At 46.3% G+C, this 26,858-nt stretch overlaps 1 protein-coding gene across 5 annotated transcripts in view; it reads right to left on the reverse strand.

Moving 5' to 3' along the window:
- Positions 1-924: 924 nt before the first annotated feature.
- CHL1 (cell adhesion molecule L1 like) overlaps positions 925-26,858 on the reverse strand; it is a 221,904-nt gene continuing 195,970 nt past the window's right edge. For all 5 annotated transcript variants that reach the window (XM_075321748.1, XM_075321747.1, XM_075321751.1 and 2 more), the window contains 3 exons: positions 22,334-22,465; positions 15,725-15,797; positions 925-2,881 (listed from right to left, as the gene is read on the reverse strand). In XM_075321748.1, the coding sequence (XP_075177863.1) occupies positions 2,674-2,881; positions 15,725-15,797; positions 22,334-22,465 (413 nt within the window). In that variant the 3' untranslated portion in view covers positions 925-2,673. The remainder of the gene's footprint in view (positions 2,882-15,724; positions 15,798-22,333; positions 22,466-26,858) is intronic.

Below are 26,858 nucleotides of genomic sequence, written 5' to 3' on the forward strand. Positions count from 1 at the left end.
CCCTTGTCTACCTGATCTGAACCCCATAGAGAACCTGTGGTCCCTCATAAAATGTGAGATCTACAGGGAAGGAAAACAGTACACCTCTCAGAACAGTGTTTGGAAGCTGTGGTGGCTGCTGCACGCAATGTTGATCGGAAACAGATCAAGCAACTGACAGAATCTATGGATGGTAGGCTGCTGAGTGTAATCATAAGGAAAGGTGGCTATATTGGTCACTATTTTTTTTGGGTTTTGTTTTTGCATGTCAGAAATGTTTATTTCTAAATTTTGTGCAGTTATATTGGTTTACCTGGTGAAAATAAACACGTGAGATGGGAATATACCGTATTTTTCGCTTTATAAGACGCACTTTTCCTCCCCAAATTTTGGGAGGAAAATGGGGGGTGCGTCTTATAAAGCGGTAGCGGGGGGGGGGGGGGTCCTGTCTGAGGCGATCGGGCGGGTGCCTGTGGCTGCATGCAAGCGGCCGGGTACCTGTACTTGCATGCAGCGGCAGCCGGGTACCCGTGGCTGTGTGCGGGCGGCAGCGGGTGCTGTGTGGGGTCGGCAGCCAGGTACCTGTGCTTGCATGCGGTGGCAGACGGGTACCCATGGCTGTGTGCGGGCGGCAGCCGGGTGCTGTGTGCGAGCGGCAGTCGGGTGCCCGTGCAGGTACCCGGCTGCCGCCCTCACACAGTCACCCATCTGCCGCCCGCACACAGCCATGGGTACCCGGCTGCCACCGCACGCAAGCACAGGTACCCGGCGGCTTGTACGCAGAGTGGGCGGGCAGCCTGCTGGCTGCCACTCTGTGCATGCGGGGCGGGCGGCTGTGCAGCTTACCAGTTGTCCGCGGTCCCACTTTCAAATGATGGCGCCGGTGGAGCTCTTGGATGAGAGCTCCATCTGCGCACGCGCTGCTCCGGGAGTCAGCGCGTGCGCAGATGGAGCCCTTGGATGAGAGCTCCATCTGCGCATGCGTCGCTCCGGGCGCCATTACTTGAATCGGGACCGCGGACACACTCCACCACTGAGCAGTTGCCGCCGCTCCCACCACTGAGCCGCTGCCACCACTGAACCGGGACCGCGGACACACGCCACCACTGAGCAGTCCCTGCCGCTGCCACCACTGAGCAGTTGCCGCCGCTCCCACCACTGAGCCGCCGCCGCTGCCACCACTGAACCGGGACCGCGGACACACGCCACCACTGAGCAGTCCCTGCCGCTGCCACCACTGAGCAGTTACCGCCGCTCCCACCACTGAGCCGTCGCCGCCACTCCCACCACTGAGCCGTCGCCGCCACTGCCACCACTGAACCGGGACCGCGGACACACTCCACCACTGAGCAGTCCCTGCCACCACTGAGCAGTCGCCGCCGCCGCTGCCACCACTGAACCGGGACCGCGGACACTCACTGCACCGGCCTGCTGCACGGCTCACACGCCACGGCTGCTGCCGCCACCACGGACCCCACGGATCCTGCCACCGCGGATGCCACCGCGCCTGCAACCACGGACGCCACGGCACCTGCAACCACGGACCCCGCTGCCACTGACCTGCCGCGCCTGCCAGCACAACCTGTGCCTCCTGTGACCCCGCTTCACCACCACTGCTGCCCCCCTCCGGTAAGAGAACACCGGAGTATAAGACGGACCCCATTTTTCTTTTTTTTACCTTTTTTTATGTCTAAGTTTGGGGTGCGTCTTATATTCCAGTGCGTCTTATAAAGCGAAAAATACGGTAATTGGTTTTTATAAGTTGTCTAATAATTCTGCACAGTAATAGTTACCTGCACAAACAGAGATCCTCCTAAGATAGCCAAATCTAAAAAAAACCCCACTCCAACTTCCAAAAATATTAAGCTTTGATATTTATGAGTCTTTTGGGTTGATTGAGAACATAGTTGTTGATCAATAATAAAAAAAAAATCCTCTAAAATACAACTTGCCTAATAATTCTGCACACGGTGTGTATATATATATATATACATACAGCATATCAGAAATTCAGACGACAGGTGTTGGGTCTCCTGTTATCAGCCGTGGTAACAGCTCCAGTAGACATGATACAATAGAGGCATGATACATATGTACAATATGTTACCAATTTACAAGTGCTTTGATTTTACCATTGCAACTAGACTCCATCCATGATGAAATTGTGTATTTGCCACCATTTATACCCAATAATGTTGCTATAAAATGGACAATAAAATATTGGATCTTAATATCACATGCATGATGCACAGATGGCACAGATGGGATGTTTTAACACTAGAACTACTAGACTCGTAGTCACAGAGGAGAAATACATAGTGCGAAGTAGTCAAACTGACTACCTCAGTAGTTTTAGTGTTATTTATATGTGTAATGGAAAACAATACAGACTCTTCTTGTCATATCGTTGTGCGTATGTAATCACGTCCTTCACATCGTGTATATATATATTGTGATGTTCATATGCAGTAATAAATGGCTTTGTTTTTTTCAGTCATTGCTGGAAAATGTCAATGTTCCATTTTTTAGGTGAGTCCCTAGGAAAGAACATAAAATATTTTTGGGCTACTAAGTTTTCACCAATGGAATATCCAAGCCAATTTTTGTCTTGTGTAGAGGCACCAGTCTGCTTTCCATGTCACTTGTAGAATTACCATATATAAGATACAGTTCTTCATGGATGCGGAGCTGTTATTAGGAGTGTATAGACTGGATGTGTGCGGCTCCATCTTCTGGATTTTTTTCCTTCGATTCTGTATACGCTCCAATAAAAGATCCATCCTCGTTGAAGTGACTGTGTTCTCCATCGCTGTACTGTACGAGGCTATCCACACTGTCGTAGGTTTTAATATCTAGGCTTAATGAGTCCATGCTGCCACTTGTTGCCTTCTTATCACTGGAACTAAGGGAAAACAATGAGATTAAAGGCTGAAGTTGGTATAATAAGAGACAATACATTTACTAAAAATTATCTCCATCGGAGAGCTGATAAACTACAATAGTGTGGATCGGACCGCTGAGATCCCTACAGAGCGCCATCAAGCAGCTCCATTACCTGTGCTGCAGTACTCGGCAGTCTGATACCTTCCTATCTAGTAGTTTTCATGTTTCCTTGGATTTATGATAATTTGTAGTGACTAGGAACTAAACAATGTTTTGGGTACGTGTGTATCTGGAGTATATCACTCTGAGAATACATATTTGTTATGGCTGCAGGGCGGGCTTCTAATTGAAACGGGTGAGTGGACCCACTGAACCATGGAGCATGAGCTTACCCTGGAGAGGCGAGAGTAAGAGGCTACCTGGTCTTCTCTAGAGCCTTTGGTGGTGAAGCTAGGCTTGTGCTGCCGGTAGCAGCCAGGTACCACTACAGTCCCCGAGGCCGCAGCAGCTGACCCGAACAACGGCAGACAGGGCTGAGTCTGGACTACAGGCTTGAGACAGGTCTGGCAGCACGTGAGACAGAATCAGAGCCACAGGCTGAAGTCTGTACTGGCAACAGGTAGGATGAAGTTGAAGCCACAGACTGGCAACAGGCAAGAGAGAGTCGGAGTCACAGACTGGAGTCTGTATTGGCAGAAGGCAAGATGGAGTTGAAGCCACAGGCTGGAGTCTGGACTGGCAACAGGCAGGACGAAGTCGGAACCAAAGGCCGGCGTTGACTGGCAATAGGCAGGATGGAGTCAGAGCCACTGGAAGGAGTCAGGACTAGCAACGAGCAGGACAGAATCAGAGCCACAGGCCGAAGTCTGGACTGGCAACAGCCAGGATAAAGTCGCAGCCACAGACTGGCAACAGGCAAGAAGAAGTCGGAATTACAGACTGGAGTCTGGACTGGCAGCAGGCAGGACAGAATCGGAGTCTCAGGCCAGAGTCTGGACTGGCAACAGGCAATCAGAACCACAGGTTGAAGTCTGGACTGGCAACAGGAAGGATGGAGTCAGAGCCACAGGCTGGAGTCTGACAGGATGGGTACAGGCAGGAGTACAGGTTCAGGTAAACAGAAAGGTGCCGGGTCACAGGACAGGAACTGGTACTCAGGATGGGTTCAGGATCTGATAAAGCTGGGGTCACAGGTACTGAGACACAGGAACAGGGACCAGACAAAGTTACTAGTAAGCATAGGACAGACTGGGAACTAACATTACTCAGGCATCTCCCTACAGGGGAGGGTGCCTTAAATACCTAGTGCCTCCCAACCATAAGCTGGGGACACTCTGGAGTGCATGTGCTGCCCCTTTAACATGGCCAGAAGATCTGCTCAATGTGTGCAGGCCCAGAGAGCTAGAAGCCACTGTGGGTACATGAGCAATAGATGGGACATGTGTGCGGCCGCAGAGGTGAGTGAGTCGGCGTCCCTGTTAAGAGAAAGAAGTCGGGCAGTGCAGGGACGCTGGCATTACAGATTGGCCAATGTCAGAGGAAACAGAAAGAAAATCCCCACATAAATATTCTGTGCTTGATTGAAATGGAAAATTTGCATCTTTATTACTTGGTGCCATAGGTTTGCAATGGAGGGGCACATAAGAGGAAAAAAACCTATTTCAGAATCAGTGGAGCAGCAGCAATTGAAGGAGGTACTCAACTTAAATTGAAAAATACAGTGAAAGGTCCACTACAAAGTGAGGCAGCTGCCATGGCTGTCTTCCAGTATCGGATACTGGCTCTCAGTTTATAGGACTGGCACTCTTTGTGACATCTCCACCTGCCATGCCCGAACTCGTAACATCATCACCTGTGAGATGTGAGAATACAATGTGTTCTAAAGCCCTAGAGGAGAAATATTACCCAACAGTAATAACTTTACCCATTGTGGCATCACCACCGTACTGACACCACCAAATTACTTGGTAATTAAAAACAGGTATCAGTTAACACCCACTGTAGGGGACATGGCCAGGGGTCCCAAATGCTGAACGTCTAGGGTTAGTGCCTATCATGATGGGACTCCTTATGAAGCCCTTAAAATACCACCTCAGTGGGGGAAAGGTGTTTAGACACTGGAATGGTGCTTATAATCTAAATCAGCTGCCCCTGTTCTTACACTCCCCCTCCGGCATCTTCACATTTTATCGGCACGGCTCCGGTCTCTTGGTTCCATCTTGTTCCCGTAACGTCTGACTGGCCAGAAGTTACGTCACAAGCGCTCAATACAAGTCTATTAGTTTAACATTTAGTAGTGCCATTAAAAGGGGTTATCCACTCCTGTAGACATTTTTTTTTACTTAAATGCATATTTTGGTTTACAAATAATTTTTGCAATTTGGGTTTCTTACAAAAATTTGCACCTCTTGCCTTCTATAGTGGATCGGCCGTCAGGTTCACTTTAGTGAAAACACCATTGCAAAAATGGTTTTAAGTTCCACATGTATGCATTTGAGCAAAAAAAAAAAACAAACAAAAAACAATTGTCCCCAAAAGTGGATAAAACCCTTTAATGCCCCATAGTTACAGACCACATATAGTGGTCCAATCTTTTAGTGGTTGGATTAATAGTTATCCTTCCTCGGCCCCAGCTTTTCCAAACTTTCTCCTGAAAAGGCATTTTTGGTCATATTTCTAAGGATACTTTTAGGCTTTATTTCCCCCAAAAAACAGCTTGCAAACACATATCAGCATGAGATAAGTGTAGCACTGCGTCCCTGCACTTCTTGCTCTTCCCCTCCTGCAGGGACGCACTGTCACTCACCGCCGCGGCCGACTCCCTCTATGCTGCCCGGTGTCCCTGCGCTCCTCCACGTGGGTGACTCCTCCTTCCTCCTCCCAGAGTCTGTGCATGAGTCACATGACCTCTGGGAGCTCTCCTAAAGAGTGCGCGAGTGCCACTGCCCCTCTCTAAAACGGTCAGTGCGCCACTCCTAAGATGTGCCTCACAGTCTATTTCTGACAGGCACTGGGTACCTAAGGCAAGCTCCCACTAGGGGAGGTACCTGTTCAACACCATCTGTTCCTAGACAGTTGTACTCTGTCTACCAACTTGTCAGGTCACCCATCTTGTCCTGTACCTGGTTCCAGCCTGCCCTGCCTGTTGGCACCTGGTACAAGTCCTGTCCTGCCCTGTACCTGGTCCCAGCCCGGGCACCTGTTCCAGTCTTGTCCTGCCTGTACCTGCTACCAGCTCATCCTGTTGGTGCTAGACACTCTGCCTGCCCGTCCTAGCCCTGCCATCTGCATTGCTAGTGACTCTGCCTATCCGTCCTGCCCTGCTGGTGCTAGAGACTCTGCCTGTCCGTCCTGCCTGTGCTCTCTGCCTTGAGCCACCCTAGTGGTCCCTGTCTGCACTTGAGACTCTGTCCTGTCCACTCCTGTGTTCACTCCTGTCCTGGGAGTCAGCTTCCACAGTCCTGGTCCTGTACCCAGCGCCAAGGGTAGGCTCAGGGTTCCCCTGTGGTTCAGTGGGTCCACTCTTCAGCTCCCCACTTCACCATCCCTGGTGGCAAGAACTACAATAAGAAGGAGAAAAAGCACTGAGATCACTGAGAAAAGGTTCAGGGCAAGACCCTTCATCATAAGTTTTGGGAACAAAATAAGCAATATAGAATTCTCTCAACAAAACAAATGTAAGGTGAAGCTCTCCAAGTTGAAATATTGCACTTTTTTATTTTACCGGTTAGATAACTTTGGAACCGAGGGCGCAGAAGAAAAAGAAAAAAATGTTCCCGAATCAGTAGAGCAGCAGTAATTGGAAGAGATTCTTTTTTTTTTTTTGTGTGAAAGGTCCTCTTTGAGATATTGATCTCAGTAGCTAATTGGTGAGGTGTATGCTCAGCTACTTGTGTCCGGAGTGTATGAGCCATACTTATTTACTGGGTCAGCTGCTGGAATAATTCCATATGGTATACTAAGATACAGTGTGATATAGAAGGGTTAATAGTTTCTCTATTTCTTCATTAAAGATATTTTATTGTTATTAGTAAGTATATCTGATGGTAGTTCATAGTCATACTGGAGCCTTCGGAATAAGAGACAGGCTCAAGGATTATTATTGTCTCTAAATGTTCTTCTTATCTTCTTCTTATCTCATATGCATGACTCTACATTTTTGTTTTGCTAAAACTTAAAGGTCATATGATCAACTTTTAAAGTCCAGCTAGAAGTTTTTTTTGCAATATCACATTGATCTGTAAATGGTATAAATAAACTGTACTTTGGCTGAATAAACAGAAAATTGATCATGCCCACATGAATGCAGGTCTTTTTCTCCGAGCGCTCGATCTTGATTAGGTCTGAAGAGGCCTAATTCAGAGGACCTCACTGGTGATCCCATAAGCTGACTTGTGACAAAACAGAACAGCTACAACAGTTTTTGGCGCCCAACGTGGGGCCGTGGCCAACCAGCCTATTCGGAAGAAGTTTTGGGGACTCTTGAGACAGTGAAATTTCAGCTGCAGCAAGGTGAGAAGCTTTATTCTTACACTTTATTTCACTCTCTCTGATTTCCCAAATATTCTGGGTAAGGCTGTACACACGGTTCAACAACTCTGGCATCACCAGTGAGTATTGTTTTTTCATGCATGTCTGAATGAGAGTTGAAATACAGAGTAATAAGATAATCTGTTGTCCGTCCATTAACTGATCTCATAGATTGCATAGCACAGAATTTGGGACAGTCTCTGTATAATTGCATTTGCTGTGTTTTGTGTTTTGCTTTGGCCATCCTTGCATCTTTGATGGGCAATACACTGGTCTAGGGATATGTGTTCATAAGTGGTTTCATATTAATGCCCAGATAAAGTAGGCAGGCAATAGGTTGTTGTATATTGATGAGAAGCCTCTGAATAACAAAGTGACAAGTAATTGAGATAAGAGACTTGGTGAAATAATATGTATGTATAAGTCTAATGGTTATAGGTCATACTGTGGACTGTGAAAAGATGTTCCGGTTGTGAAATGTCACAGGGCATAGCCATATAGAGTATTTGAGTGGATTCCTGACATATGTATTTTTTTTCCCCATCAGTGTCAAGAGCGGTTTAGATAATTTTATTTGCATGTGAGGTTAACTGATCCTTGGAAGGTGTATTGTTACATATGTTTCTGGAATCAATGAATGAGTAAAGGCCCCTTTACACACTGAAACTTTCTAGCGATCCCACCAGCGATCCCAACCTGACCGGGATCGCTACAAAGTCTCTGGTGAGCTGTCAAACAGGCAAACCTGGCCAACGACGCAACAGCGATCCGGACCTGCAGAACGACCTAGCTAGTCAATGGGGACGTTGTAAAGCAGCTTTTTGAAAGGGAAGTCGCTAACGAAGTCGCTGTAAAGTCCCATTTACACACTAAAACTTTGCTGCACAGCGGGAAACAAAGGACCAAAGAATGGTCCTGAACAATTTGTAGCGATCACAACTTCACAGCAGGGGCCAGGTCGCTGATGTGTTTCACACACTGCAATGTCGCTGGGGAGGTCGCTATAACGTCACAAAACCGGTGACGTTACAGCGATGTCGTTTGCGATGTTGCAGTGTGTAAAGCCACCTTAAGACAAGTGGTCCTGGGATCTGTCCTTATAGTGAGATATTGTGTGTTTCTTCCCCTCAAAATGGGGATGAAGGTTTTATAGCAAAGTAGTTTTTCCCTTTAAGTAGAATATTAGTACTGTGAAGGTATATAAGTAATCTCAATTTTCTGCTAGGATTGTGTTTTGGAAAGCTGAATCTGGACGAGATAAGACTCTTGCTAAACAAACTGTGCGCTGCTAGCTGCTATTCTGTTGGGAGGGGGGCAAGTGAACAGCTGCGCGATTTTCTGCCCTCTGTGAGAAGTCAGCTCTGATGATTGTTTTGGTTTAACTCTAATTTACGTTGGTTGCTGGAATACTTTGAAAAGGACCAGCATGGAGTACCCAACTGCACATCAGGTCTAAGTGGATTAGAGAGCATTGTGGTCTTCCCACTTACATGGAGGTTTCTAGTAGGTGAGAGGACTATCACACCTTCTTGCTTTAGTCATCTGGTCTATTGGGTGAGAGAGGTGTTTTTTTAACCCTTCCCAATACACCCTGCAAGTGTAGCAGGTGAGAGTGAATGCTGATTGAGCCTTCCTGCTACCACTTGAGAGCCCATTCTGACTTGCCAGGAGAAGTGTGGCCTGTTAACAAGGTTCAGGGACACTGAGAGGGCATTTGCAGAAAGGTGAGCTGTGTGGGAATAAGTTGAAGCCATGGGCAACTTGTTCAGTGTGCAGCGTGGGGCTCCAGCGGGATCCAAAACAGCCAAACAGATAGTGCAAGAAAGAGAAGGCAAAGAAGCAGTGAAAAATGTCAGACCGATACTCAGAAAGGCAGACATGCCAGAGTGTGGATGTTTGGATGTTGAGAAATGGCACAGATTCAAGAAAGAGGTGCAGCATTGTGAATGTAAAGAAATAACAGTGGGATGTATTATTATATTATTGTTATGTAAAGTGTATTATAAATGTTTTAATGCACCAAAAGCAGGAATTGTGACTGCTACCCCCCTTCACATAAGCAGAAACCCAGACCAGATGAATGGACTTGTAAACATTGTAGTCAGAAAAACCCAGACTGGAGAAGTACTTGTGCTACGTGTAATGTTACTCGCCCTAAGCAGATTGCGCTAAATCCTGTTCGAACCAGATCACATGTGATGACAGAGGACGCTGACACTGAGACAGAGGTAGTGAAGGAATTGAGTTTTGGGGGGGAAGCTGGACATTACTCTGACGGTGAGGAAAGAAAACAGTTATCTGACCCTGAAGACCAACCTTTCCCTCTTTGCCTGACTGACGTAATACAGCAGGAAGGGGAGAGTATAGAGACGTACTTTTGGAGGTTACAGCTGAAGTGGGCAGACGTGGGGTACAAAGTCAGAACCTCCCTTAATGACAAAATACTGATGAGTATATTCGTTAACGGTATGAATAAGTTTTTACGAGAAGCAGTACAGACAGCCAGACCTGAGTGGAGAAACATGGACCCAACAGACCTTCTGCAAGTAGCTAAGGGGGTTGAACTGACAAAATGCAAACGACCAGTTATGTATGCTAGAGCACAAGGAAAACAATGGAAGCAGAGAGGGAGGGCACCAGGTGACTTAGTGACCGTACAGTGCTGGAATTGTGGCCAGAATGGACATTACGCCAGACAGTGCAAAAACCCCAAATAGGAGAGGGAGCAGACCGACTCTCCTCCTTCCTTCCCTCCTCCTTTGCCTCTGGCCTAGGAAACTGGTGACCATGAAGGGACTGGAGGGATTGGTGTCTGAAATTCCCTTGACAAAACAGTATCCCTTAAGCCCAGCCAAATCAATGGCCCTGACCAGAGATAAGAGAATATGTGCAAGCAGGGGCTCTAGTAGAAAGGTCCTCCCCCTGTAACACTCCCTTGTATCCAATCAAGGAAAAAGGGCCCAAAGGTTCCCCTGATACATACAGAATGGTGCATGATTTGAGAGCTGTCAATGCTGTCACTGAGAGTGTAACATCTATTGTTCCAAACCCACATACCTTACTGTCACAAATCCCAGGGACCTCCAAATGTTTTACAGTAATTGATTGGGCAAATGCATTTTTCTCTGTGCCTCTACCCCCTGACTGTCAGTATCTTTTTGCCTTCACACATGAGGGGAAACAGTACATGTGGACAGTCCTCCCGCAAGGAGGAATGAATTCACCTACCATTTATTCTACAGCTATGGCAGGAATTCTGGAACAGTGGCAACCGCCTCATCCACAGGTTACGCTATTGCAGTACGTGGATGACCTTTTGCTCTGCTGTCCAGACCAGACGTCCTGCAAGGAAGCCACAATTTCTTTGCTGTGTTTTCTGGCAGAGAATGGTTGCAAAGTTTCACGTGAAAAATTACAGTACTGTAAGCAAAAGGTAACCTTTTTGGGTCACTGTATCTCTGAAGGTACAAGACACCTGACTGAGGAGAGAAAACAAGCAGTCCAAAATCTCTCCTTACCCAGGTCCCACCGGCAACTGCGCACCTTTTTGGGCTTAGTGTCATACTGCAGGCCTTGGATAAGGTTTGCCTCGCAAATGATGCAACCCCTCTATGATTGTCTGTCATCTGACCCCTTTGACCTCACTCAGGAAGCTATTGATTCCTTTCATTCCCTTAAACTACTCATTGTATCTGCCCCGGCCCTGGGTATTCCAAATTACGATCAACCATTTTTTTTGTTTTGCACAGAACAGGGAGGGCATGCGACAGCTGTCCTCACACAGCAACATGGTGACAAACAAAGACCAATAGCTTACTACTCACCGCGATTGGACCAGTTGTCAGAGGGTCTCCCACATGTGTCCGTGCTGTAGCGGCTGCTGCAGTACTGCTAGGGAAAGCTTGCGAGATCACATTGACATTTCCCTTAACAATTTACTCCCCGAATGACATTCATGCTATACTTGTGCAAGTCCAACCAAAACACCTGTCTATGGCCAGACAGCTCAGACTTGAATGTGCCCTTCTGATTCCTGAGTATGTCACCCTCAAGAGGTGTAATGTTCTGAATCCAGCCACCCTTTTGCCAGTAGATTCAGAAAAGGGGGAATTGGTGACAATGGTAGCAAGTGAGGATGAATACTTTGACATGACGCATGAACATGACTGCATAGAGCTGATGAGTCAGGAGACAGCAGGTTTTCCACATGTCTATGATACAACTATTACTAATGCAGATTTTGAGTTTTTTGTAGATGGCTCCAGATACCACCTGGATGGGAGATTCTACACTGGATATGCAGTAGTATCCTCACATGAGGTAATCCGAGCTGAACCACTCCCGCCGCACATGTCCGCACAGGAGGCGGAGCTAACAGCGCTCATTGAGGCGTGTAGAGCGGGATCAGGTAGGAAAATGAATGTTTATTCAGACTCAAATTATGGATTTGGGATCTGTCATGATTTTGACCCTATCTGGAGAAGTAGAGCTTTTCTTACGTCAGCTGGTAAGCCTATTAAAAATGCAGAATTGGTAAAACGGTTAATGGAGGCACTAATGTTACCAGTCCAGGTTGGCATCATTAAGGTGAAAGCACACACAAAAGGTGACTCACTGGAGGTAGCGGGCAATAGAAGGGCGGATGCGGCTGCAAAAGCAGCAGCAAAGAGGCCTAGGGATCAGAGGATAGTGGCAGGGAGCCAGCAAGTCCCAGCCACAGTGAGTCTGGATGTCCTGAAATCCCTCCAGCATTAGGCTGCCCAAACAGAGAAGGAACATTGGGGAAAATGGGAGCTGGGCTGAACTCAAATGGAGTATGGGAAAGTAAGGATAGGTTGTGTTTACCAAGGTCCCTGTTCCCTATGATGGCACAAGCAACACATGGCCCCACTCACGCCTCAAAAAGTCACATGTGTAACCAGGTGAATGCCTTCTGCATCGCTCCTGGCTTCAGTTGCGTAGCCTCCAAACACGTACAATCCTGCATTATCTGCGCACAACACAACCCAGGTAAAACAGTAAAAGTCCCTAAGAAAGCAGCACCCAGACCACTCTACCCGTTTCAACGACTGCAAATAGACTACATACAACTACCCAAGGTAGGAGTGTATGAATACGTCCTGGTATGTGTAGATCTCTTCTCAGGATGGGTTGAGGCCTATCCAGTAAAATGTGCAAATGCTAAAACAACTGCAGATAAACTGATGAAAGAACTAGTCTGTAGGTATGGCATCCCAGAAGCCATAGAAAGTGACAGGGGTACACACTTCACTGGAGAAATAATGAGGGACATTATGCAGGCCCTGGGAATAGAGCAGGCGTCCATACCCCTTATCATCCACAGAGCAGTGGAAAAGTAGAGAGATTAAACGGGACACTTAAACTAAAAATTCAAAAGGCCATGGCAGAGACAGGAAAGAATTGGGTAGAGTGCTTATCCCTGGCACTCTTTTCAGTCAGACACACTCCAAATAGAAAGACAGGCTTGTCTCCTTTTGAAGTCCTGTTTGGTAGTGCCCCAAAAACAGGTCTGTACTTTCCACAAGTGTTACAGATGCAACACGGCACTATGACAGCCTACATCCAGGCCTTACAGGAAAGGCTTAATGTGGTGCATAAACAAGTCTTTTCATCCATTCCAGATCCCAATGCAAGTGTAGATGTGTATCAGATGAATCCAGGTGATTGGGTGGTCGTGCGCAGACACGTGAGAAGGAGCCTAGATCCACGCTTTGATGGCCCATTCCAAGTCCAGCTGACCACATCCACCTCAGTGAAACTTGAGGGAAAGCCCACCTGGATCCACGCCAGTCACTGTAAAAAGGTCACTCCACCGGCAGAATGACAGTTTTGCTAATTATCCTGCTAGGTGTAGCAGGGATGCTGCACCCAACAAAGGCGCTGAGCGAACTTTTAAATACGCACTGGGATAATAAAATCATTCGCCACCATATTTCTCTTACTGAGGACATGGAAGGAGAAAAGCCAAAAGACTGTTGGATCTGCACACACACTCCTATTTCTTCGAAGACTATGCCTTATTTAGCCTTACCTCTGGAACCACAGGAGGTATTGGTACCAGACTGTATCTACAATGAAACCTGGACTCTATCGATATTCTGGTGAAAAGATGTATTTGCCACCTTGACTATAGCTGGAAAGGTCACTAATCCCTGGTTCCAGCTAAATATCACACAGCCTAGGGGACAGTCGTGGTGGATGGAATACAATCCGGACATTGAGGGTGTAGTTACCAAAGTAAAGACTAAGATCCCTCATTCAGGCCCCATTACCTACGATGGATTATGGTTCAGTCTTCAATATAATGATGTTGCTATCTGTGGAAAGGGCAATGATTGTTTCCGTGTGTTTGTGTCTATGTGTGTATCTACATACATGGTCACCAGTTTTTGTGTGTTCTCCTATTATATGTATATACATCTGTATGTATATATGTATATATATGGATGATTCCAGCGAGGACTCCTGGTGGGGAAATACATTTTCTTTTATGAATCCAGCCAATTGGTTTAAGGGCCTAGCAGGTTGGGTTTCTGGCATTATACAAACCTGTATGCAAATATTGTTGTTCTGTCTACTGCTTTATATAGCTGTAAAAACATTGACATATGCATTAGCTAAACTACTGAATAATGTATGTGCTAAGAGTCCCAGCATTGAACCCTCTGTAGTTTACTACAGACCCCAAATGGCCTCTACTGACGGGGAGTAGGTGTCCACACTGAGGGTGGATGGGTGAAGTGGTAGGAAGACCCCTCATGGGTACTAGGCCCATGAGCCAGCAGCTCCTGTTTGGACGCCTACTGACCCTGTAGTGAAGGTTATACCATTTACAAAAGGGGGAAATTGATATAGAAGGGTTAATAGTTTCTCTATTTCTTCATTAAAGATATTTTATTGTTATTAGTAAGTATATCTGATGGTAGTTCATAGTCATAGAGCCTTCGGAATAAGAGACAAGCTCAAGGATTATTATTGTCTCTAAATGTTCTTCTTATCTTCTTCTTATCTCATATGCATGACTCTACATTTTTGTTTTGCTAAAACTTAAAGGTCATATGATCAACTTTTAAAGTCCAGCTAGAAGTTTTTTTTGCAATATCACATTGATCTTTAAATGGTATAAATAAACTGTACTTTGGCTGAATAAACAGAAAATTCATCATGCCCACATGGATGCAGGTCTTTTTCTCCGAGTGCTCGATCTTGATTAGGTCTGAAGAGACCTAATTCAGAGGACCTCACTGGTGATCCCATAAGCTGACTTGTGACAAAACAGAACAGCTACAACACAGTGTATCTTCAAAGGGAACCTGTCATGTGAATAAATGCTTTTAAGGCTAGGTTCACATTTCCGTTGTTTTGCATCAGTCACATGCGTTGCTTGACGCTTGTGACTGATGCTTTGTACAACGGATGACAATAATTGGAATTAGAAAGTGGATTCCGTTGTAAAACGAGAGAGAGAGAACGATCACTTGATCGCTCACAATAGCCGGCGGCCTGGAGATCAGCTGATCGCTCTCAAAAGCCGACAGCCGGGAGATCAGCTGATCGCTCACAGAAGCTGGCGGCCGGGAGATCATCTGATCGCTCACAGAAAGCGGCTGCCGGGCGATCAGCTGATTGTTCGGCCGCCGAGAGAGAGCATGCGCAGCGAAATCATAAGGATCCCGCTGCTCAAAAAACGTTACGCTCTGCGTTCCTGCCGCCCGACGGTCAGTCATTCCACGACTGATCAGTCGGGCGGAGGTGGCAACGCAAGGGCATCAGTCACAATCCGTCGTTCATATAAGTCTATGGGAAACAACGGAATCCTCCAAATGGATTGCGTTATTTATCAGAGTGGCGGATTGTGACTGATGCAAAACAATGGAAATGTGAACCTAACCTAACATGCAGATATGGGATTCAGACGCCATGCAGCCATCACACTGAGAGCCCCCCTGCCGGGAGGACATTAATTTTATCTGGCTGTCTCTGTCTTTCTGTATTGATGCATTGTAGAGCCGGCTGTCAGTCAGTGTTTGGCGCGGTTACAGCTGACGCTCACTATGTGCCGAGTGGTGATTGAAGCCATGCTAGCTGCCCTCAAATGACTGAAAGCCCAAACCTTGGGGGAGAATTAAACTTTGTTTCCTCCTGGCAGCGGGGCTGTCAGTGCGCACACCCTCAGAATGCTATTACCCTGCAGATTAATCATATATTAATATTTTTACATGACAGGTTCCCTTTAAAGCTTTGGTGGGCGACATATATAGGTTGTAAAAAAATCAGCAAAATCCTGGTCAGAACTTCTGCCATCACTAACCTGTAGTCGTCAAAGAACTGATCCTTCATAGACTGCACCTCCGGCTCAGGATGGAGCTCTTCTTTCTCCTTCACTGAAAAAAAGTATGGATGATTAATTACACATATATTTTATACAGAGACTTTATTATATTTCATTTATCATTTTATACTAATTTTCCTTTTTTTTTAAATTGAAAAATCCTTTAAGTTTTCTTTAGTTGTTTCTATTTCTGGGGCCGCACAATATAAAGGCTGTGGCATCTGCTGCACATGGCGCCCTGTATCTTTATATTCATCCATAAAAAGTCAGATTCTGTTTGTGACCACTGTGAAATAAAACGCAACGTTGTGCGATCCTTTGATGTTGCAGGAGTCGAAGCCATCACACCACATAGAATATAATACAAATCAGAGCCTTTGATATGGTCCATTCAATTTCAATTAAGAAAGAAGAGCCGGGTGTGAAATTGCACTATGATCAGTCTTCAGTTGTGCTTTATGAGAACAATTCCCAATAAACGAGCCATAGGGTAAACACGATGTCAGTATACATACACCGACAACGTGTGTGCACTACTCAAATGAATGCAGAACAAAGGAGAAACGAGTATACGTGCGTGAGTATATGTGCAAACATAGAAATGTTTATTGATAACAATGTACACGCAAGAACAGCATAAAAATCACACATTAACCCCTTAACGACCCATGATGTACTGGGTACGTCATGGATCGTGTGCCGGTAAGCCCCGCCCCCTGCCGCCGGCAGGCGGCGGCGATCGGCGCACATATCAGCTGTTATCAACAGCTGACATGTGTGCCTGCTAGCCGCGGGTGGAATCGCTTCCACCCGCGGCCATTAACCCCTTACATTTCCCTGCCAAAATCTTGGCAGCGATATGTATATGGGCGCTGCCATGACAGTCACTTACCCCGCCCCCACCGGAAGTCACGTGACATGATCACGTGACTTTCGGCGGTTGCCATGGTAGCACAGGGTCATGTGATGACGCCTGTAGCTAACATGACTCACTTCCTCTCAATGCTGGAATACAGCCGGCATTGAAAGTGAAGCAGCAAATCTGCAGTTCTCAGCTCTGTAGCTGAGATCTGCAGATAGTGCAGAGCGATCGGATTGCTGATCGCTATAGCCCCCTAGGGGGACTAGTAAAATAAAAAAAAAAGTAAAGAAAAAAGTTTTAAAAAATTAAAAAAAATAAAAAAAACCTAAAAATTCAAATCACCCTCCTTTCAAAATTAAAGGGTTAAAAAATAAAAAATACACATTTGGTATCGCCACGTTCAGAAATGCCCGATCTATCAAAATATAAAATCAATGAATCTGATCAGTAAACGGCGTAGCGGCAAAAAAATTCCAAACGCCAAAATTACGTTTTTTGGTCGCCGCAAATTTTGCGCAAAATGCAATAACAGGCGATCAAAACGTAGCATCTCCGCAAAAATGGTACCGTTAAGAACGTCAGGTCGAGACGCAAAAAATAAGCCATCACTGAGCCTCAGATCCTGAAAAATGAGAACGCTACGGGTTTTGGAAAATGGCGCAAAACTTGCGCCACGTTTTTTGGACAAGCTTGTGAATTTTTTTTACCCCTTAGATACAAGTAAACCTATACATGTTTGGAGTCTACAAACTCGCACCGACCTGAGGCATCACATAGATACCTCAGTTTTACCATATAGTGAACACGGTGAATAAAATATCCAAAAAACTATTGTACGATCCCACTTTTTTTGCAATTTTTTCGCACTTGGAATTTATTTGCCGTTTTCCAGTACACTATATGGTAAAACTTATGGTTTCATTTAAAAGTACAACTCGTCCCGCAAAAAACAAGCCCTCATATGGCAAGATTGATGGAAAAATAAAAAAGTTATGCCTCTCGGAAGAAGGGGAGCAAAAAACAAAAACGCAAAAACGGAAAGTGCCCGGGGGCTGGAGGGGTTAAAATACTACCAATAGATCAAGGGGGGTACAATATGTGAGATCAGTTTGAAAATAAAAAGTATATACCTGTCTATCTTAAGTAGCCGTGGGAGAGGTAACATAACCCCAATGACAATATAGACGAGATATGACAGGAAACATAATGACGTTGACCAGAATCCACCCGCAACATAGGGAGAAGTACAAGCACACACACGGCTGAAAGGGTTCAAGATAGTAAGGAGGTAAAAAAACTCATTAAATTGAGAATTCCTATAACACAATGATAGTAACAAAAAGGACCACGGACAGACCGGGTGTGTGTAAAATAAAACAGGGTCTTCCTGCTTGAGAAAGCAACAGTACCTCCGCGAAACGCGCGTTGGTGGTGATCCTTTTCTTTATGGGTATCTGTACATGTGTCTGATCATACCTTGGGATCCCGTTTTCTAACCTTTTGCCATAGAACTTTTGGGATATGGTATTTACCTTCCAGCATTCATGTTTCCATATGGATCCTTTACTGGCCATATGCACTTGCACTTTATTTCCATAGTAAGACTATATTTAGGTCCTCCATGCTATCATGTGTTGCATTTTTGGTAATTGCCATTCCCTGGCAACTATGTACTGACATATCGAATCATTGGAGGCCCTGATAGCTCTGTATACATTAATGGCAGTGACCGAACTCTATTTGCATCTCTGTACTCACATTAATTTGCTAACCTTTGATGATGTGGAGAATTATGCCACTACTCAGTCTGTACTGATATTATAGGAGATTTTTTTACACACACCCGGTCTGTCCATGGTCCTTTTTGTTACTATCATTGTGTTATAGGAATTCTCAATTTACTGAGTTTTTTACCTCCTTCTATCTTGAACCCTTTCAGCCGTGTGTGTGTGCTTCTACTTCTCCCTACGTTGCGGGTGGAGTCCGGTCAACCCCATTATGTTTCCTGTCATATCTCGTCTATATTGTCATTGGGGTTATGTTACCTCTCCCACGGCTACTTAAGATAGACAGGTATATACTTTTTATTTTCCAAATGATCTCACATATTGTACCCCCTTGATCTATTGGTAGTATTTTAATGTGTGATTTCTGTGCTGTTCTTGCGTGTACATTGTTATCAATAAAAATGTCTATGTTTGCACATATACTCGTATTTCTCCTTTGTTCTTCAGTTGTGCTTTGTAGCTGGACATCAGAAATTCATAAAAAAATGTATTCCTTCCCGTGACCCCAATCCTTGACTAGTTGTAATATCAATATTTAATAACTTTATCCTTTAACCTCCTTGTAATAACATGATGGCTGGGCTCAAAGTGATGGCATCAAATCAATATTTCTCTGAGTTAAAGGGTTAAATGGGTTATTCCCATTTCCAAGATCCTATCCCAATATGTAATAGGTGTAATAATAATATTAGCAAACACCTCCAATTAGAAATGTATTATAATTCTCATGATTAGCTATGTCACTTAGCTCATGTGCAGGGCATTGCAACTTAGGTATCCATGGATACAAGTCATAACCATGGATACCTAAGCTGCAACGCCCTGCACATGAGGTAATTGACATAGCTAATCAGGGGAACTATACTGCATTTCTAATTGGGTGAAAAAAGAATTTTTATTGAGCAGTGCTAGAGGGGGATACACAGGTTAAGGTTAAAACACCAACCAGGAGCAACCGGCAATGTGACAGTCACAATAATTGAATGCCTGACTTGAGCATACACCAAATATATATAACAATGTATAAATAACTATATCTATCTGTAATTTTAGATTCATACTATGTATAACCACATATATTATAAGGTCTACTTCTTCAATAACAGCCTGTATGGCTGACATTAGTGCTAGCAAAGGTCAAGCTTAAAACACGTAGAAGTATACATACGATCCGCTATATAGTAATTACAAGGATTCCACCTGGCACTATGTAGTGGGCTAATTTGCCCTCTTGGCAGGTACCTCGTGGCACATATGGTATTGCCCTCACTTTATATCTATTAGAGGTGAATCCTTGTAATTACTATATAGCGGATCGTATGTATACTTCTACGTGTTTTAAGCTAGACCTTTGCTAGCACTAATGTCAGCCATACAGGCTGTTATTGAAGAAGTAGACCTTATAATATATGTGGTTATACATAGTATGAATCTAAAATTACAGATAGATATAGTTATTTATACATTGTTATATATATTTGGTGTATGCTCAAGTCAGGCGTTCAATTATTGTGACTGTCACATTGCCGGTTGCTCCTGGTTGGTGTTTTAACCTTTACCTGTGTGTCCACCTCTAGCACTGCTCAATAAAAATTCTTTTTTCACCCAATGGTCGTTTGATCGTTTCTCTTCTCTCTCTTTACATTTACTACTATGCGATTTGACCAGTATTTATATGTAGTCAATGGTTGCTTTATATAGGGGATTTCCATTACTATTATCGCATGTACCTTGATAAAAATGCAACCTCTTTTCCTGTGTTTTTTTCTTGTTTGTACATTTCTAATTGGAGGTATTTTCTAATATTACTACTGTATTACATATTGGAATAGGATCATGGTGATGGGAATAGCCTTTTAAAAGAAACCAATGGATTTTAAATTAAATCAACCATTACAATTCTTGACATTTCAAATCGCCAGTCCAGCGGTCCCCGCTGATTTACTTCATGCAGTGATCACACACTGCACATCATTCACGTGACTGCTGCAGCCAACACTCACCGGAGTGGTGGTGCCGGTATATACAGCATTTGATGACTGAGGTGAATCACATGAATGATGTGCAGTACGTGTTCGCCGCAAGATGTAAGCCAGTGGGGAACACTTAGAAAACAAATGAAGGCAGCACTGAAGAAGTAGGGAATTGAGGAGGCGAGTATAGGGCTTCCCGTATACTAGGGATTCCCAACCAGATGCAAGCCACATTATGGCAAGCCACATATTTAAGCCCTCTTCACCTCCTGCCAACTCCAACTCAAAAATATTTCCCACATTTGTACATTCCTTAACCAAGAAGCAGCAAATATACTAGCGCATACCCTCATTATCTCCCGCCTGGACTACTACAACCCCCCTGCTCTGTTGCGTCCCTTCTAACACTTTTCCACGCCTACAATCTATTCTAAACTATGTTGCCGACTAATTGACCTGTCCCCCCGCTACTCCCCGAACTTTCCTCTCTGCCAACCCCTTCACTGGCTTCAAATTGCCCAACAACTCCAGTTTAAAACATTAATCATGATGTATAACGCCATACACAACTTGTCTCCTCCCTACATCTATGACCTAGTCTCCTGGTACTTACCTGCACGTAACCTCAGATTCTCACAAGATCTCCTTATCTACTCCCCTCTCATCTCCTCTTCTCACAATCACATATAAGATTTCTCCCGTGCTATATATATATAAATATATATATATACACACCCCTTTTCACATGTAAAGTGCCATGGAATAAATGGCTCTATAATAATTATCCCTCATGTGTGGCTCACAGCTGTCTGCCCAGGGGAGTACCACTCTCAAATGTATTGGCATACACTGGGGAACACTGAAGGGGCATTATTTCTTTATATCCAGCACTCAGGTCATTACTACTTTTTAACGGAGGTACTTAGAGGATAATTATTTTATGAGACACATGGGGCACTATCATATTCAGAGAATAAGTCTCTTTATAAAGGGGTTTTGGCCATTATTACTTTAAAGGGAGCCTGTCACTTAAAAAAAAATGTTGTTAACCTGAAGCTATAGGGTTATTCTGCAGATTAATAGCGTTTGTAACCTGCCTGGCGCCTGGAGTTCGAACCCTGCTGCCAGCGTTCTGATTTAATTGATCAAGGGTAGCGCCAGTCCAGGTTCAGTCACCGCTCTGTGTATGGAGAGCTGTGTCTGTAACCGCGCCCACTACACTGACTGACAGCCACTCAGCATTAGAGGAAGTTTTCAGTCAGTGCGGGGGGCGTGGTTACATCCGCTGCTCTCCATACACAGAGCGGTGACTGAACCTGCACTGGTGCCGCCTCCATGACTGAAACCTGAACGCTGTCAGGGGGGATTACAGTTCATTCCCTCCCAAGTGCATTGTTTGAAGTACAATCACTGGGCAGGTTCCAAGCTCTATTAACTTGCCGATTAACCCCATGTCTGCAGGTTAATAGTGCGTTCTTCACGTGACAGGTTCCCTTTGAAAGGCAGCACTTGGGAGATTATAGCCTTCAAAGAGCCAGACATGGGTCATTACGATTTCTTTGGTTAGTATGTGGCTCGCAATCATCTTTCAAAGATTTATGTGGCTCTCAAGGTAAAAAAGGTTGAGGACCTCTGCCTTATAAAAGAAAATAGGACCATTAGTGTTCTCACCAAGACTTCTAGAAGTCCCATCTAGGAGCGCACAAGATAAAAAGGAGACATCCAGTACTTTCATAAAGTCTTCAAACTTTATTTGCATGAATTTTCACAAAAATATACATCCAGTACGCTACAAAAAACTATGCTCATAGCTAAACTGCAATCCAATTAATAATTGGCAAATATTGAAGGCTGTAAACCTGAAGTGTGAGTTGGGTCAAGTATTATTCACGTCCAGTGCAATTTCTTTCTGTGCTACACATCACAATATGAGGCTTTGTGCCATGTGAAGCTCTCGTGACCGTACCTGCATATTTTCCTCCTCGATTTATTTGTACAAAACAACCAATAAGCACTAAAAGTGTTAAAAGAGCCACAGCGCACATCAGTCCGATGAACCATCCTCGGGTAGACAGGCTCTGGGCTGCATTAGCATAAGCTGCAATGGAAGAGAACACAAAGACAATGTTAGTATTTGTACAGTATAATCTGCAACATTACATTTATTTTATCATTAAAAGACTCAACTACTACTCTTGTTTCCCCGAAAGTAAAACCTACCTCGATAATAAACCCTTGAAGTAATTTTCAGCCTTTTTTGCAGTATGCTAAAAGAGGTGGTTCCCTAGTTATTTTTCCAAAGCACATCGATATTATGTTGAGAGACAAGACTTCTCATACCTTATATTGCCAATAGTGCTTATGAGCTGCGCTGTTGCGGTCTGCTCATCCCGCTCTTGTGACCCCCCAGGTTCTGTGACCTTTGATGTCCGGTGACGTCACATCAACTTCCAGTTGACCTGACATCACCCAGCCCGGCCCCAGTCTTCCGTGAGTTTCACCGCTCATCACAGCCTAGCATCGCTCCTGCTTTCGGCGCTCTGCAGTGAAGAAGGGAGCAGGGAGATGCTGGGCTGTGACCAGCAGTGAAACTCCCCCTACAGCCCAGTCACTCAGGGAGACTGCGGCCGGCCGCGATGATGTCAAGTCAACTGGAAGTTGACGTGACCTCACCGGACATCAGAGGTCGCGGAGCCCGGGCACACGAAAAGGGGATGAGCGGTCCGCAATAGCACTGCTGGCGACACAAGATACCATATTTTCCAGCATATAAGACGACACTTTAACCCCTAAAAATTGTCTCAAAAGTCGAGGGTCGTCTTAAACTCCTAGTGTCATCTTATACTCCTGGTGTCATCTTATACGAAGCACGGTGCCGTCATGGCTTTACACACAATAAAAGATATTCTCATCTCTCCTCCGTGCCAGCGGTGCCTCCAGCTGTTTCTTGCAGTCCGCAGGCACACAGACCCCTCTGTTATAGCGTCCAGTGTACGGAGCGGCCGCTACAGGATGAAGTCATGGCTTTACGACAGTTGAATGTGTGACGCCCTGGCAAAACCAGGTAGTCACACATTAGGCCCCCGCATAACACCTTCCCTCACCTAGGTTACATACAGCCGACCTAAAAACCCTAGTCACCCCCCTCATGGCAAGACAGGCACACCAGTGGGCGGAACCAGGCAGTTAGGAAACGCCCACCTAGGGGTCTAGACAGCCCGGGGCGGGAAAACAGTCAGTCTGAAGTAGATTAAGTTGGGAGTTCAAGTTGAGAGGAGTGGAGGCTGGAGCTAGGCGTAGCTCCAGCGGAGGAGAAGTTCAAGTTGAACGGTGCCAGGGTCGGAGCCCTGGTACCTTGGCTAGGTGGTAGACGGTGGTTTCCATCAGCAGGAGAAGGGAAGACGGCTTGGCAGATCCGAGGAGGACCGGGACAGGGTTGGAGCCCGCCGGTACCGACACCGGAGACCCAACCGGAAACAGTGCACAGAGGGGGTACTCGGACCCTGAAGCCAGGACCAGAACCAACGGCCTAGATAATCAACCGATTGAGGGCAGGATTATAGGTCCTGTCCCAACCAAAGTCCCAAAAGCAGACAACCACCCACAGAGAGGGATAGGGCAACCGCCAGGGCCCATAGATCCCACGGATCAGTGTCAGCGGGCACGGCTCCTCAGGCACACAAAGCCGGGAGCGGACTCCCGTGTTCCATACTGGGAAGTCTAAACACACAACCACAACTAGTGCAGAGGAAAAGACGGCAACCACAAGCCCGGGTGGGGGTCCTGAGTACAACCGGCCGCGGCGACCGGCCACCAGCACTTTGGTTTACCAAAAGACTCATGTGATTCATTTGACTGTGAGTAACCATACATCCCCTGGTCCGTTCGGGCGCGCAAGCCCCTGCCATCACCATACCCTGCACAGAGACACTGGGCCCCGGGGCAACCATCCCTACCCACAGAGGGGTTAACATCCGGCTGCCACTACATCTTCCCCGGGTATCCCACAACAGCAGCGGTGGTGTCCCACTTCACCACACACTGTGGGTGGCGTCACGAACCGAATACGCCAAGGTCGTACAACTACGTCCCCCTTTTCATTCAGCGTGTCCGCGTGACCCCCAGGTCCGGAGGATCCCTCGAGCCACACAGCGGGTCTGCATCCGAGCAGCCCAGCGGCTGTGGGCGTGGGGGCAGCACAAATGCTTTACGGCGCCACAAAGCATTCATCTGCAGTAACGCGCTGATAGTAGCGGCGGCCCTGTGTATTGGACGCGCTTTAGTGCAGTTGAATGCTTTGTGGCGCCGTAAAGCATTCAACTGTAGTAAAGCCATGACGACATCCTGCAGCGGCCGCTCCGTTCACGCTATCATCGAGGACTCTGTGTGCCTGCGGACTCCAAGAAACAACTGGAGGAGGGCACGGAGGAGAGGTGAGAATATCTTTTATTGGGAGTAAACAACGGCATATAGGGGGCAGAAGGGAACCAGCAGGAGGATGTTATTAAACAATTCGAGACATTACTGCACGGGACATTACAGCAGGGGACATTACTATACAATGGGAACATTACAGCAGGGAACATTATTAATTAAACAATGAGCTCATTACTGCATGGGGCATTACAGCTGGGGAAATCACTAAACAATGCGCACATTACTGCGTCGGCTTACACTCGAGTATATACGATATATCCCAAACTCTATATTTTAACTGGAAGAGTTGGGAGTTTACTTATACACCCAGTCATCTTATACGCCGGAAAATATGGTATTTGAGAGAAACCTTGTTTCTCAACGTAATATAGATGTGCCTTGGAGAAATAACTAGTGAACCACCCCTTTAAAATATAAGCCCTACTCCAAAAATAATCCCTAGTTGCGGTTCAATAATGAAGTTTCCAGGCAGCTAAAAAAGTTATATAGCAGGACAATTTATTAAAGAAAGCAGACATCCTGAAAAGAAAGAAGCTAGCCCCAAAATAGAGAAGACACCCCTTAAAAGAGAGAAGACAACCCCAAAAGAAAGCAGCTTCCTTGCACCAAAAAAAAAAAAATCTCATTCACCAGACCCCCGAACAACTACAGCTGGCAAGTGGATGGGCTCTCCCACACAGATCTGCTTCACTGTCAGGTCCCTCGCTGTTCCACTCACACACAGATTGGGTACAGTATGTCTATGTCTATGTTGCCTATGAATAAGGAGCTTTTTTGTCTCTCCGAAACGTGTAAGTCGTAATTGCACATGTATCCATGTTTTTAAATTGTTGGAATAAATAGGAATTCTTACTTCAGTGCTGGATTTTTTCTCTCCTCCCCCCGTTCCTTGGATTGAAATTGGGTACAGTATATGTGACGCCCTGGACTAGCCAGGTAGTCACAAACACAACACCACACACACACCCTCCCCTGGTTAGGCAACAACAGTCAAACAAAATCCTTGTTGCCTCCCTCCAGGGTGTGATGTCCACACCAGGTGGGGCGGAGCCAGGCAGTTGGCCCCACCCACCGAGGAGTTCACAGGCCTGGAGGCGGGAAAAGTGACAGATTGGGGTTGGAGTTGAAAGTGAGAGGACAGAAACTGTTAGTGTCTGGGTAGGAGCCCAGGCACTGTCAGCAAGGTCGGCAGACGGTGGTGGCTGTCTGCAGGAGTTGGTGCAGGTCAGCAGAACCGTAGGACCGGGGACGGGCGGTGGCCCGCCGGTACAGAGCCGGGGAGCAGATCTGTACCAAGCACAAAGGCAGGGCCATCAGACCCCGACCAGGCTAGGAGCCGCTGACAACGGTCAAATCAGATAGTGACCGGGACCTCAGGGGTTCCCTCACACCCAAGACCCGACAGAAGGCAACCGTCCACACAGTGAGGATAAAAAGCCACCGCCATAGGCTAGAGATCCAAGGGCCACTGCCTGCGGGCAAAACGGGCTCCTTCGGTATGTACACGCCGGGGAGCGGACTACCGTTGGGAAACCATCGGAGTCAATACATACACAGCGGTGCAGGGAAAGACAGCCACCATCAACCTGTCCGGGGAGAGCAAAGACACTGCAGCTGGCTGCGGGACCCGTCCATCCAGCCGTTTGGTTTACCAGAGACTCTGTGAATCTGTGCCTGAGCGAGTACAACAGTGCCATCCGGCACCGCGCCACGCTGCCCCGCAACCCTGCACCACGGCCTTCCTGCCTCCCCGTACCACCACCGGGCCCCGGGATCACCAACCCCAACCCACGGAGGGGGAACCAACATCGTAGCTGCTCCCTGCCATCGCTCCCGGGATCCCCGTCACCAGCAGCGGTGGTGCCCATTATCACCACGACCCGTGGGTGGCGTCACGGACCATCTCCCCAAACAAACCACCCCCTTTTCACTCGTGGACGAGGAGCGCTGCTCGAGTCCCTGGGTCCGGCCCACCGCTCGAGCCACCGAGCAGCAGCAGCCCCGGACTAGAGCGTGGCTAGTGCGGCCCCTCCACACAAACACAGATCGGGTCT

Source organism: Anomaloglossus baeobatrachus, chromosome 8, assembly GCF_048569485.1.
Source record: "Anomaloglossus baeobatrachus isolate aAnoBae1 chromosome 8, aAnoBae1.hap1, whole genome shotgun sequence".
Taxonomy (NCBI): Eukaryota; Metazoa; Chordata; class Amphibia; order Anura; family Aromobatidae; genus Anomaloglossus; species Anomaloglossus baeobatrachus.